The 13,119-nt window shown below is 44.8% G+C and overlaps 1 protein-coding gene across 1 annotated transcript in view; it reads right to left on the reverse strand.

Annotated features, from left to right (window-relative positions):
• The window catches only part of Glis1 (GLIS family zinc finger 1), a 198,730-nt gene extending 186,336 nt beyond the window's left edge, over positions 1-12,394 (reverse strand). The window contains exons 1-2 of the mRNA XM_013022254.1: positions 12,340-12,394; positions 11,081-11,361 (exon numbers count right to left, since the gene is read on the reverse strand). Coding sequence (XP_012877708.1) covers positions 11,081-11,336 — 256 coding nt within the window. The 5' untranslated portion in view covers positions 11,337-11,361; positions 12,340-12,394. The remainder of the gene's footprint in view (positions 1-11,080; positions 11,362-12,339) is intronic.
• Between the last annotated feature and the right edge of the window lie 725 nt (positions 12,395-13,119).

The following is a 13,119-nucleotide window of genomic DNA, read 5'->3' on the forward strand; positions in this document are numbered from 1 at the left end:
ATTGAATGGTTCTGAGCACAGGCACTAGAGCTTCAAGATACTGAGAGTTTCCCTGTGTCCAACCTTGAAGGAAAGGAGTGAACATCAGACATACTCTGCTTGAGACAACAGGCTCAACTCCTTGACAGCAAGGACTGGGTTAGAACCCATCCTTCCTGGCCTGTTCTGGACATCTGGGGCACAGGGAAAATGGCACTCTGTCTCTGTCCTCAAGGATATCCTAAGTAAATAATCCCTATGGAATGTGAGAAGTGCAGAAGAAAGAATAATCGAAAGGGAAGGTTTCTAGCAAGAGGTGACAATTGGTCTGGGTCATGAAGATGTGGTAGGATGAAGGGGACAAGGCCCGTTGCTGGTTCCATCAGCGTTTATGTGGTAGCAGGTAATACTAAACTGTGATCTCAACACGGAGCACATATCATGTCCTAGTCTCTGTATATATGTGTAATATGTATAGTCTCTGTATGCATTGATATTACACAGAGACTTGCATGTATGTTAACTCATCCTATTCCCATCATAACCTGCTGAAACTGCACCAGCTTACAGAGAAGGTTGTTGAGATCCAGAAGGCTCAATAGCTTACCCAAGGCCTCTAAATTAATACAAAGAGATTCCATATCCACAGTACCCCCAACTACCTCTGAGATACTCACTTCAGGCCAGACCTAGTTCTGTACATAAGGGAAGAATGATAACTATTTTAGGATTAGCTGTTTATTTTCCTACTCATTCCACAAACAAGGTAACATGAAGATGAGTAAAAAGAAGCTTGCAGTTTATAATGGAAGGACAAGCAAAGAGAAACTTCCAGGTCTGAGGCTGAAGAAAGAAAAGTTTGCTTTTAGCCAGAAACAAGCAAAGCAAGTATCCGCAAAAGATGGACGGTGTCTGGGTACCAGGGGCTCATGTCTGTAATCCTAACTATTCAGGAGTCTGAGATTCAGAGGACTGTGGTTCAAAGCCAGCCTGCACAGAAAAGTCTGAGAGACTCCATCTCCCCCCCAAAACAGCAAAAAGCCATGTTAGAGGCACGACTCAAATAGCAGAATACCAACCAAGCTAGCCAAGTGAACACAAGACACTGAGTTCAAATCCTAATCACCATAAAAAAATTCAAAAAGGTGGGAAAATAGAGCAGGTTAAATAAGGGCTTGGGATTTTCCCATTGGCCAACTGGTACAAGCTACAAGCCAAGCTGCAACTTCTAGGAAGATCTTTAAGGAACATACCCAGAACAATCTGTAGGACAAATTCATGTCTCTGCAGATGTGTGTTAGTTCAAAAAACAACAAATCTATTTAAAATAACTTTTAAAGTTAGTAGACAGACTTTACTAGTTATTTTTTCTATCAATGGGCATCAAAAGCATACCACTAAACCCGGCACAATGGCTCACATCTGTAACCTGAGCTACTTAGAAGGTAAAGATCAGGGAAGTTGTAGATTGAGGCCACAAAAAGTTTGCAAGACCACATATCTCAACAAATAAAATGTAGACCATAATGGCATGTTGTTTCACAGGAAGCTTAAACATTGCAGAATCACAGTCTGGTTCAGTCCAGACATAAACATGAGATCTTATCTCACAAATAACCAAAGATGGCTAGAAGTATGGCCCAGTGGTAGAGCATTTGCCCAACAAGAATATGACCTTGAGTCCAAATACCAGTACTGGCCAAAAAATAAAAATAAAAAACCCAACCTGTAAAAAAACTAAAAATAAAAAATAGCTGGGCCCCAATGGCTCATGCCTGTAATCCTAGCTGCTTAAGAGGCTGAGATCTAAGGATCATGGTTCAAAGCCAGCCTAGCCAAAAAAGTCCATGAGACTCTTATTTCCAATTAATCACCAAAAAGCTGGAAGTGAAGCTGTGGTTCAACTGTTAGAGCACTAGTCTTGAACAAAAAAGCTCAGGGACACATTTAGGCCCTGAGTCCAATACCTAGGTCCAGCACAAACACCACACACACACATACACACACACATAAAACCAAAGTTAAAGGGCTAGAGATGTGGCTTAGGTGGTAGAATACCTGCCAAGAAAGTGAAGCCCTGCTTATGCCTATACTGGAGATTGGTGATTTGGACTGGTTTACAAGATTCAAAGCACCTTCATTTCATTGTGGTGGTGTGCAACTTCTTTAATGGATGGTACAGAAGGGCAGGTCTTGTGCTCACATGAAGGGCTTGGTCTTCACTGGGGAGTCTAAGCTACTGGGACAGAAGAGGAGCATAAATGGCAAGATATTTGGGCTTACAGGGAAATGTTGTGGTAAGAAACTACAAAAGTCTCTTCTAATAGAGATGTATCAATAAAATAGAAAGCAAATTTAGTCTGCAGAAGGAGGGGTAAAAGTTGTAAGAAGTTTGAAGATGAAAAATGGTAAGAATTATTAGTATAATATAAATTATAGTATAAATTATAATATAAAATTATTAGTATAATATAAACTAGAAGTCTACATGTCATTAAATACTTTTACATATGTTTTTAATGATGGTTCACAATTCCATTTTATAGCTCAAAATATTTCCTGATTTTTTTTGAAATCAGCTTCCCATTGGAAATTTATTTCCAGTTTCTTCTTCTTATAAATAAAGTAGAGTAAGATTTTAAAAACAAAAACAAAACAAAGCAAAAAAAGAGGAAGGCCCCAAGTTCAAACAATCGCAGTATTGCAATAAAAAGAAAAGTATACTGTCCTCATGAGCTGAGTGAAAAGATTTTTTTCTTTGTATTTAGAAAATCAGATATCCCTGCTGCCCAAATTAAAATAGAAAAGTTTTAAGCAAGAAGTTCTGAGGATTCAATGTCCAAGATTTCAGCTATCTACCTCTGCACCCCAACTTTTCTAACCCCCCCATCCCCATCTGCTTGGAATGAACCATTTGAAAGCTCTAAGAAGAGGCTGCCCCAGGAGAAGCTTCAGTGTAGAGATATTCTCACAAAGAGCACTACGTAAGTAAGTACAAATGACTGTTTGATCAATCATTTGGCCTCAGTGTGGGATTTGGTTAGAATTAAAGCCATCTGGCTGGCGGGGGTTGGGGGGAGTGGGGGAGAGGAGGAGACAAGCAGGCGGGAAAATGACCTACCCCCCCTCCCCAAAAAAGCATTGTTAAAATATAATGGGGGAGGGGGGAAAGAGACCAGTAAAGTCCCTGTTGTTATTTCAGCCTAAGCCACTTAATCCTTCAGCACATAAAGCAACTTATTTTATGACCTTTTCCCTTTAAAAAGTAAATCAGAAGACACTGCCTTGAACTCAGATATCTCTGAAACACACTACTCATCCCTCCCAGAGAAATATCCTGTTTCATAAACCTTCTTCGAGATACTTGAAACTGCGGATCACTAAATGCCTAGCTTTAGGCATCTGACATTCCAGAGAATTAATATTTAAACTTATTATAGGAAAAAAGAATTGAGTTTGGTTGAAGCATGAAATATTTAATAGTGTCTCCAAATTAGAACCCTATTTTGTTTCGCACTGGAAATGCCAACGTTATTACCTGGGCTTTGCACTCGAAGGAGATAAAATGTACAGGCAGCCTTAAGATGAAACACACAATTTCAGCCCTTTTCTCCAGAGAGAGGGAGAGTGAGACAAGTTTGGGGAGTGGAAGTGATTGAATTTCATTTTTATGATACCCTTAAAATTATATTGTCATTCCCTGCCTTGAGGGTTGGACTTGAGAAGGTTGATGCTACTTAGCCACCAAAAACTGAGGTAGAGTTGTGACTCAACAGAGGCCTAGACACAGGCTCTTGTGAATGCCTTCATTTGGGAACGTAACCGCTGCTAGACAAACTTTCTCTGCTCACTAGGACAAAAGTATTAAGTAGCTTGGGATAAAAATTAAGCTTCAATTGACACAGTGGATCCTGGCAGCCTCTGCCGGCACGTGTAATTTATTTACAGAGTTGGGAAGTCGGCAAAATACATCATCAGCTCTTATACAAACTTCTACTAGGTATTAAATACCCAACGCTCAGAGAAGTAATTCATATAGTCCAGCCACGTTCCAAAATAAACCTAATTCTAGCCCTCTGGAGAGCTTAAAACAGCAAAGGGGATCTGTCTTTTCTAAGGCAGGTTTACGTTTCTCCCTTGTTTCTTGCTAAAGTCCTATTTTCCAGTAGACCTGCTATTTAAAAACAAAAGCAACAACATCTCAAAAAGTAATGTGTTTGCTAAAAAAGACACAAATAGGAAGAACTAAGCAATACTGCAATAGGGACAACCCTGATGCTTCTCTATTTGCTCCTCAATATCAGCAGAGGGACCAGAGAGGTTCTTCATTTCTCCCTTCAGAATGTGAGACTTTCTGAGAATGCACACTGACAAGCACACTGAATACAGACTCAGGCTCAAGCCTGGCTGAGGAATCTCTGCCTTCCACTGGGTGCCATTTGGCTGGCTTATCATTTCACACAAAAGATCCATTTCCTATAAACAAATAGTCTAGATCAATCCCATCCTGGCCTTTTCTCCCTCCTTAGCCTTCATCACACCTAATGTCTGGAATAAAAATAATTGTTCTAATGGAACCCCGTGTCACAGTGATCTACAACCCAGCATTGGGTATAGGGAAAGAATATCCAGCACATGTCCTAGAAGCAGCAGAAAGAAGACCACAACTAGCCTCAGTAAGGAGTCTCCCCACACTTCAAGAAGCACTCAGAATGGGTCTGTAGCCTTCAATGACCAGTGGGGAAGGGCTAGCGCTTTCTCAGGGAAGGGGATCCTCCATAGCCCCAGAGAACCCTCACTAGCCCCTAGCTTGGTAAGGATCCAACTTCTACTTTGAACCTTCTCCTTCTCTCTGTTCTTGCTGTAACAGGAGGCAGGTAGTGACCTAACCAAGCAGTGAATGACATACCTTAGCCTGCTAACTGAGACTTAGAAAGCACTGTTCCTGGGAGCTTCCTACTCCTTCCCCCAGCATTTCACAGCCATAAAGTTTGGATTTTAAAGATGGGCCTTCAAGAGCAGTGTACTAGAAGGAAAAGTACTGGCCTGCTTTCAGACAGACCAGAATTCAAATCCCAGACCCAACTATTCACTGTCTGCACAACCTTGCACAGGTCACTTCACTTTCGTAGTCCCAGTTCCCACATTTTGTAAAATTAAGAGTAACGCCTCTTTTCCTTCCCACATAGTTCTGCTGGGGAAAGTTAAATTTGTTCATAGCTATACCCTATCTGGCCTGCCACATGCCAGTTGACCTTCCTCTTCCCATTCACCTATGTTACAAGGAAGACTTAACTTTCAAGTAGAAAACTTTCAAGGAGAGATGTCAAGGCCTGAGACAAAGGCAGTTTCTCCCTACAGCCAGGATCCTTCCCAATCTCCAAGCTCAGTTAGTATGGAATCCTGAAGTATCACGCAAGACAGGGCTATGGATCACCCAATCAAACTGCTCCTCGCTTTATAGACAGGGAAATGGGAAACTGAGTCTCAAAGCCAAAGACTTGGACCCTGTGCACTGAAGCTGCACAATGGCGCATGTGTGTGCTCCAAGCAGTCCTGGCCATAACCACAAATAAATTCAGGCCATACAGGAAATGCGTTATTCAGTTAACAGGCTGATGGGCTCCTCTCCTCTCCATGCTTCTGATTCAAACACTGACTTTTAAAACACAACTCATAATGCTAACACAAGCTGCCCAATCTGCCAGAACCTTCTGAAGGATCAACCCTTTTGAGTTTAAAAAGATGAGAAAGAAGAAAACAGATGCATTCAGTGACTTTAAACTGTAAGACCACTGGGTTAGAGCTGTGTTCTCTCCACCCCCATCTCTGCCCAACCTCTGTTTTCTTTCAGTTTCTTATAAATAAGGCTTTGGAAGACCAAAGCAGCCACAAATCGCTCCCCCACCCCCTTTCTCTGCTTTCCTTATTCAGTAACTCAGCTATGAGTCCTCGGACTTTGCTTCCAATGCTGAAAGCTGCCTCCCCCCACCATTGTAAACTATTAATTTGGGCAGTAGCTGTTGATAAACAAGAAGTACGTTTTTAAACTGCTAGAATCATTAGCACAGTGACTGTGCACAGTATTTCGGGAGTCTTTTTTCCTGGCCTGGTGTTATAGTTGCTTTTTTGCAAAAAGCAATCAAACCTTTCAAAGCCCATTGCAGTTTGTTTCATTTCTTCTCTCTGATGAACTAAATGTCCTTGTTTCTTTAGACACAAATAAACTACCCCCTACCAAAAGAAACAGAACAGCTCTCCAGGGCCAAATTAATTGCAACTAAAATCTACACTAGGAAAAGAAATTAGCAAACTACATATGATAATTAAACTTTGACTCCAACTTTATACGTAAGGTGAGGTTGGAATACCATCATATAGATTTCAAAATAGGGAATTGTTTTCTGAGAAAATTGGAAAAGGCTTTTATGCAAAAGCCACAGTTAGTAATAGTCACTGGTCAACTTCTAAATAAAGTTTGTTTGTTGTTGTTGTTTTACGAATTCTATCCAAAAATGGATTGGAAACCCCTATTCCAAATGTTAGTTTCCCCTTCTCTTCTAGGATACCAGCCAAACTCCACGAAATAAAACCGAAGAAAATGATGATAATTATGCAACATCCAGAACAAAGAGCATAAGAATATATTTTAAATGATTCATTGTGCACTTATGCCTGTAATGGGATTTTAACGCACTGTAAAAATAAGTGTGCCGGTTCACTTGGCTTCTCACGCAAATGAAACGCAAGGAGATGAATAACTCCAGAATGGGTGGTTGGTTTTGGTTTGTTTCCCCCCCCCCAAGACAAGTGTGAAGAAAAACCACAGCATAAAAAGAAATTTACACAAACAGAGCAACATACCTTATCAATTTCATTCCATAGCAAAGGGTCCTAAGAATTTAGCACAGTTAAGCACACTACAGGGAAACGAAGAAGAAAGAACGAGGCCTAAATTAAGACTCAATCTTCTGTGAAGGTTCCCTTTCCATTTGGGCCGCCAAATCTTAAGCTAGAGACCTTGGGAGGCAGGAAAGGAAGAGAAATTCTAGCTGCACAAGATTCTTAGGGAATCTTTGGGAATTGTATTTCCTCTACATGTCTATAAAAGATTTGTCAGATACATAACTCTTACGACTGTAGACGCAACATGTTCCTATCTCATTTGTATACCCACACACATACTTGTTTCTCTTTGTCTCATGAGCCTGACATTTGGCCAGCAGGTTTTTCTCCCCCTTATTTGAAACCTCAAGCACCAAAAAAATTTGGATCCGATTATTTCCGGATCACAGGACCAGCACTTTAAAATGGATGAAATGCAAGCAAATTGCCCACCAGAGGCAGGAGGGTGGGAGAAATGCTTTAAAAATAACTCATACCTTTCTGTTACGGATGCACTAGCTACTCCAAGCCTCCTCAGAACATTATAGCAGCCTCATGCTCAGATACAGGAATCATCATGTTTAGCTCCTTCCCTTCATCAGCCCTTGATTCCCATGCACACAATCTATAATTGCTTTCCTTTTATTTTTTATTTTTGCTACAAGACTGACTACTTTTCCGCATTTACAACCCTGTCATGGTGGCTATTTTACTAATGGCAGAGTTCACATTTGCAGTGACTATCAATCTCCTTTTCTGCTAGGATAAAATGAATACAGTCTTGGTATATGCTGAAAAGTAGCTGTGAATTCAACAGTGACCATATTATCTGGTCTGGACAGAATTACCTGGTAAACTACAAAGACTTCCTGACATGGCATAGAGACTAGATACCAATTTCTGAAGATCTAAGACAGAAACAAAAGTTATAAATTTTCTGGAAATGCTTAAAAGCCTTACTATGGATGCTAATTCTTAGTCAGTACATGCATGTGCACACATACACACACACACACACACACACACACACACTCACACACACACACGTACAAGATACAAGTTGTGGACCCGGAATCAAACATTTGGAGCTAGAGGCCTAAACTACCACTTAACCACTGGGATCTTTGAAAATCCCTGCCCTTTACATGTTCATCTACACAATGGAGTCACATCAGTGAAACCCAGGGTTTATCCTGTATGTTACAGATACTAAGCACTGCTGCATCTGTTCTGTCAGTAGAGCCTATAAGGTAGGCAGAGCCAGATGAGAGAATGTGTGGGAACACACTGGAAACTGCAAAGTACTGAGCACAGAGAACAGCGTCATCAGGGCATCACCACAAAGCTGTCTGCTGCAGAAAGCCCAGATGTTTACCTTCTTTCCTTGTCAGGACTTATAAAAGCAGGATTGGGTGTTTAATAATAAGAAAGAAAAATGCAGCATCTGGCAATGTGGCCTCCCCAGCTGTTTGGAATCTGGATAAACGGGATTCGGCCATAAACAGATCGTGATTCTTATTGTAAATGATGACAATGTTAGTCCATGACGTCACATCACGCCCAGTGCCTCTCAGTGGGATCAGGAAACACATAGGCTCCAAACACATGATAAACTGCTGGGTTCAAGAACTTATTCCCTTCCCCTGAAAACTGGATCATTTGAAACTTGATTTCAGATTAAGAAATGTGGTCTTCTTGCTGGTCACCAGACAGCAGTGGTCACAAAAGATCTGAAGTATGGCACCTCTCAGGCTCCCCTGGCTACTGCCAACCATTAGTGCCCTCCACATTCAACATTTTAAAAATCAAACTATCTCCCTCCTCAATCTATCACCTTGGTATCCAGTATCATTACCCCAAGCATGGTGACTGCACATAATGTAAATGACCTCCTCTAAATTTCAGTCTATAAAGCATTCTTGCAATTCTTGTTTTATTTATCTTGTGAGGTGGACATTATTCTATCTCCTGCAAAATGAAAATTCAGTACATTATAGTCCTAAAAATAAGCAGGTATTGAGTTGTCCTTTCCCATTCTTTATCGCCAATGCTCTCATTCATCTTTCCAAGTCTGTCTGAGGGCAAATTTTTCATAAATGAGAGAAAATTCCTTGCAGTGTCCCACACATCTTATCATTTCTGGCATACTCAATAAATATGTTTCCATTGGTATTCCTGTTTGTCTGTTTCCAATAAGCCTAAGAACTCAGGGCTAACTAGTATATATTCATAGGGCTGCATGATCTGGCAACTATTTTTCTATGGGCAGGCAATGAAAGAAGGTTCCATTTCCTCAACAGCATTTCTTTCTAAGAGGGTTACTGAAGTTCTGCCGGAGGTGAAGCTGCTCTTCTATCAGGCCACTTGGCCTGACAGGAAGGAGCATCTCCTTCCGTGTCATAGAGCCCAGGTCCCCCAGCACTTATTCTCTAGTTTCTAAACTAGATAATGTCAGAGCTCTAGCTTTCAAAGCCCCTGATCTGCCATGCCTGGAGACTTTCTACAAACTAGAGACATTTCCCACAACAAGTCTCACTCACTTTCCTCATCTTTCAAGTGGTGTGATCTATCCCACCTCAGCCTCACCCAGAGGAAAATATGTAACCAGAGAGACCAGCTTGGAATACAAAGAAAGAGGTTCTTTCTCCCATCCCTCCATTCTCTGCCCTTTCCAAACATAGTCTTGACATAAAGATCTCTATTATAGACCTGGGAGAATGGATAAAAATAATTGAGGTTCAGTAGGAACTGAAGTAGGAAAATCATACACAAATCTTCAGCTGAAAAGTCTCTAACCGCAATGTGAAAGGACAATCATGTTAGAGATAGCATTCCCTAGGGATGTGCAGAACTGACCTTAGATGACAGCGATGAGTTTTTAAACAAACAAAAAAAAACATTGCAGGAGGTTATGGGTGTACAAGAGGACTACGTATGAAGACAGGCAAGCCAAAGGACTCATGGCAGCTAACATTGCTCATATCTTGCTATGCAATCCTCCTCTCCCCACCACCCCCCGGCCCCGCACCACCATCTCATCTCTCTAGTAAGAGATAGTGTGTGTATTCCAGTAAAAACTCAACAGACATTTTTAAAAACATCTGTCCTTCTAAAACAAAAATTACCTTCATGTCTTAGAGAAAAGACTGACATTTCAAACAAGATAACAAAAAGTGGTTCTCTCCTATCAATTTGGTTTTTGTTGCTTTTAAGAAGAAAACCCCCTGTATGTTTATTTCATTTGATCAGGTCTAGACTGGGAAGCAAGGTACCTGAGTGCTCGAGGTACTGGGCTATGCCTAAGACATAAAACACTGACTTTATCTTCCACTGAAATGCCTAGATAGAGAATCAAGATAGGTGTTGATATAATCAAATCCAAGGATTTTGTTTCTCCCAAAGGAGAAAGAAAAAAGACAGGGTGTGCAAGGCACCTTAACAATTCCCCCAATTTCTAGTTAATTATCTGTCAGTATGAAACCTATAAATAGCAGCCCAGGAACAGTTAACTGGAACCCGAGATGAACATGTTCCTGAGAATACTAGCTCCATCCCTGGCTTAGCCCATAGATGTTCTGGGCCTGCCTTCCAGTCACTGGCTTTATCACAGCAGATGGCACTGCAAAGTGACTTCAGCTCAGAACTACGCTTCAGCAACACTATGTACAGAAAAGTCAGGCTGGATTATGGATTCAGAAACTTTTCCATCAGGAATCTAGAAATCATCCGGCATAATAAATTCCTCACTTGACAAATGGAACTGGGGTCCATAGAAGGAAGGGGTCCTACAGAAGGCCTCTGATTTTTGTTATTTAAGATGATGACTATACTTCAAAGTAGACTTTCAGCTATTCAGAAACAAATATCCCATACAGGAGTCACTACTCCCCCTAACATATAATAAAATTTTGACATTTCACGCAACTTTTATCAGAAACATACAAAAGTAAAATTACATAATCTGAGCTTTCTATCCACACATTTCCCCCAAAAAAACATGCCTATTAAGTTTAAATAGGATACTTCCTAAAGACACCTTCTTTTCGGATTGACAAGAGATGTTCCAAACAACTACAGAGAACTTGGTGGCACTCCGAGAAAAGTTCCACCAAGTTCTCTGAAGGCACTCTACCAAGACAGGAAGTGGTGGCAGAGGCACCAGACAGCCTGAAGCTCTCCATACCATAGCCAGGCATCTTGGTAGGGTCAGACTCACCCTTCCCAGTGGCAACCTTGGACGTGCTGTAGTCTCTGGGACTCCGGGGGCAGAGGAGTTCATGGGTGCGCGATGTTGGCATGGGTGGCCGAGGCAGCAGGTCCCGAGGGCCCACAGCCCCGCAGCTGCCTCCACTCACAGTAATCCTGAAGGCCATGTGTGCACTGAGACTGGCAGGCCCAATGCCGGGGCCTGGTGCCCCTGGAGCCTCCTTAGGCCTCTTGTCAGAAAGTGCCTCGGCCACCTCGCAATGCATGATGTGGAATCAGAGCGTGCTGCTTCTGTGGAAGGGACATTAACACAAGAGTTTTAGAAAGCAGATCTCTGTACCTCTGAGATCAAGGTCTGGGCAGGTCACTGATAAGTCGTCATTTCTAAAATAGGTGAACACCAACTGCCACATCTACTGCAGCCTGCACCCCACTAGACCCCACGCACAACTCTTAGTGTGTTCAGGAGCAGCTCTCCCTGCTGTCTAGACCCTGTTGACCCACAGGGTCCTCCGAGCCCTCCCATCCAAATTCTCCTTGGCCGAGATCAGCCCTCTTCCGACGAATGGTGAAACTGGGGCCTGGCCTGGAAAGGAATGTCTGTCCGGCGTCCCGTACCAGTGGAGGACCAGAGGTTCCCCCGAGCAGGGTTTCGGGCGATGCGGTGGAGATGGCCGGCCAGGGCGGGTGACTGGCTGCGCTCCTCCAGCGTGCCGGGGCCCGGGCTGCGCGCCGACGCCGCGGGCCGCGCACGCAGGGGTCCTGGACACGGACCTTTCAAGACTGGCGCCGGAGACCTTTCCTGCCGCCCCTCCCCCCCAAAACAGGGAAAACGGAAGTATGAGGATGGGCACTCACCCATCCAGCGCACCCCAAGACCAGCACATCTGCACGCGCCTCAGGGAAAATGAGCCCATCGCGTGCGCCTCCGGTCGCGGGCCAGGTCCTTAAGTCCCGTGCGCACCGGCTCCCACGCACACCACACACCCGCCTCGCAGTGCGCACTCGGAGACTCAGCGTGCCACACGCGTTCATTCACCAAGCGCGAACGGCCGCGGAGTCTCACGCTGCGCCACACGCGCTCGGCGCACCGGAGCCTCGGCCTTCCCATCACCCCCCTCCGCTCTCCGCCCCCGGAGCAAGGGCCCTGGTGCCCTCAAACTTTATCCTCGAGGCTCCCCGCGCCATCCACAGCCCCCCGGATTCAGACGCCGCTGGGACGCCAGCCGCGGGTTCCTTTCTCAGGCCGCGGACCGCGCCCCTTCTCACCTCGCAGCGAGCGCTGCGGCTCGCGGGGCGCACAGCTCGGCGCGCCTCCTCTGGCGCCGCAGCCCCCGCCGCCGCCGCCGCCGCCGCCGCAGCCCCCGCCGCCGCGTCCTGCGGGGCGGCACCCTCGGGGGTGGGGCGGCCGTGCCCGACAGCCACCTGAGCCACTAGCTCGCCGGGACCGCCCGGCTGAGGCCAATCGCGGCGCGAGGGCGGGGCCTCCTCGCCTGGGGGCTTGGGCGGGGCCGACGCGGGGCTGGACGTGGAGTTTGACAGGAGGCGGCCGGCTCCCGAGCACAGAGCGCGGCCGCGGAACCCGGCGGGATGGAGGGCAGGCGGGGAAGGTACCATGCCGGGCGGGCGAGCCCGCTGAGTGCCTGCAGAACCCGGCTTCGTCCTTCGGGCAGGATCCGTCCCTTCTCCCGCTCCAGTTTTACCCCCGTCAAAGGGGACCGGTGATAACGACTCACACTGAGGTAACTGCTGCTAAAGTTTGCTCAAAAGAATCCAGCCGGCTCGCTAGAGAACAAGCAGATTTCAGGGCGAGTCTGCAGCAAAGCTGCAGCCCAGGCCTCGGCCCGCTGTCGGGTTTTGCTGGTACATGCGTGCTGGGATTGGGACTTGAACTCAAGACCTCGCGATCTTCCGTGGCGTTTTCTGCTCAGGGCTAGCACTCCACCGCTTGAGCCACAGCTCCACTCCCCCTTTGTGTTTTTTTGTTTTGGTTTGTGGTGTTTTTCACTGGAAAGGGCCCACCCCGTCAGGAGAGGGTCTCAAAACTCC

Source organism: Dipodomys ordii, unplaced genomic scaffold (genome assembly GCF_000151885.1).
Source record: "Dipodomys ordii isolate 6190 unplaced genomic scaffold, Dord_2.0 Scaffold61, whole genome shotgun sequence".
In the NCBI taxonomy this organism is placed as follows: domain Eukaryota; kingdom Metazoa; phylum Chordata; class Mammalia; order Rodentia; family Heteromyidae; genus Dipodomys; species Dipodomys ordii.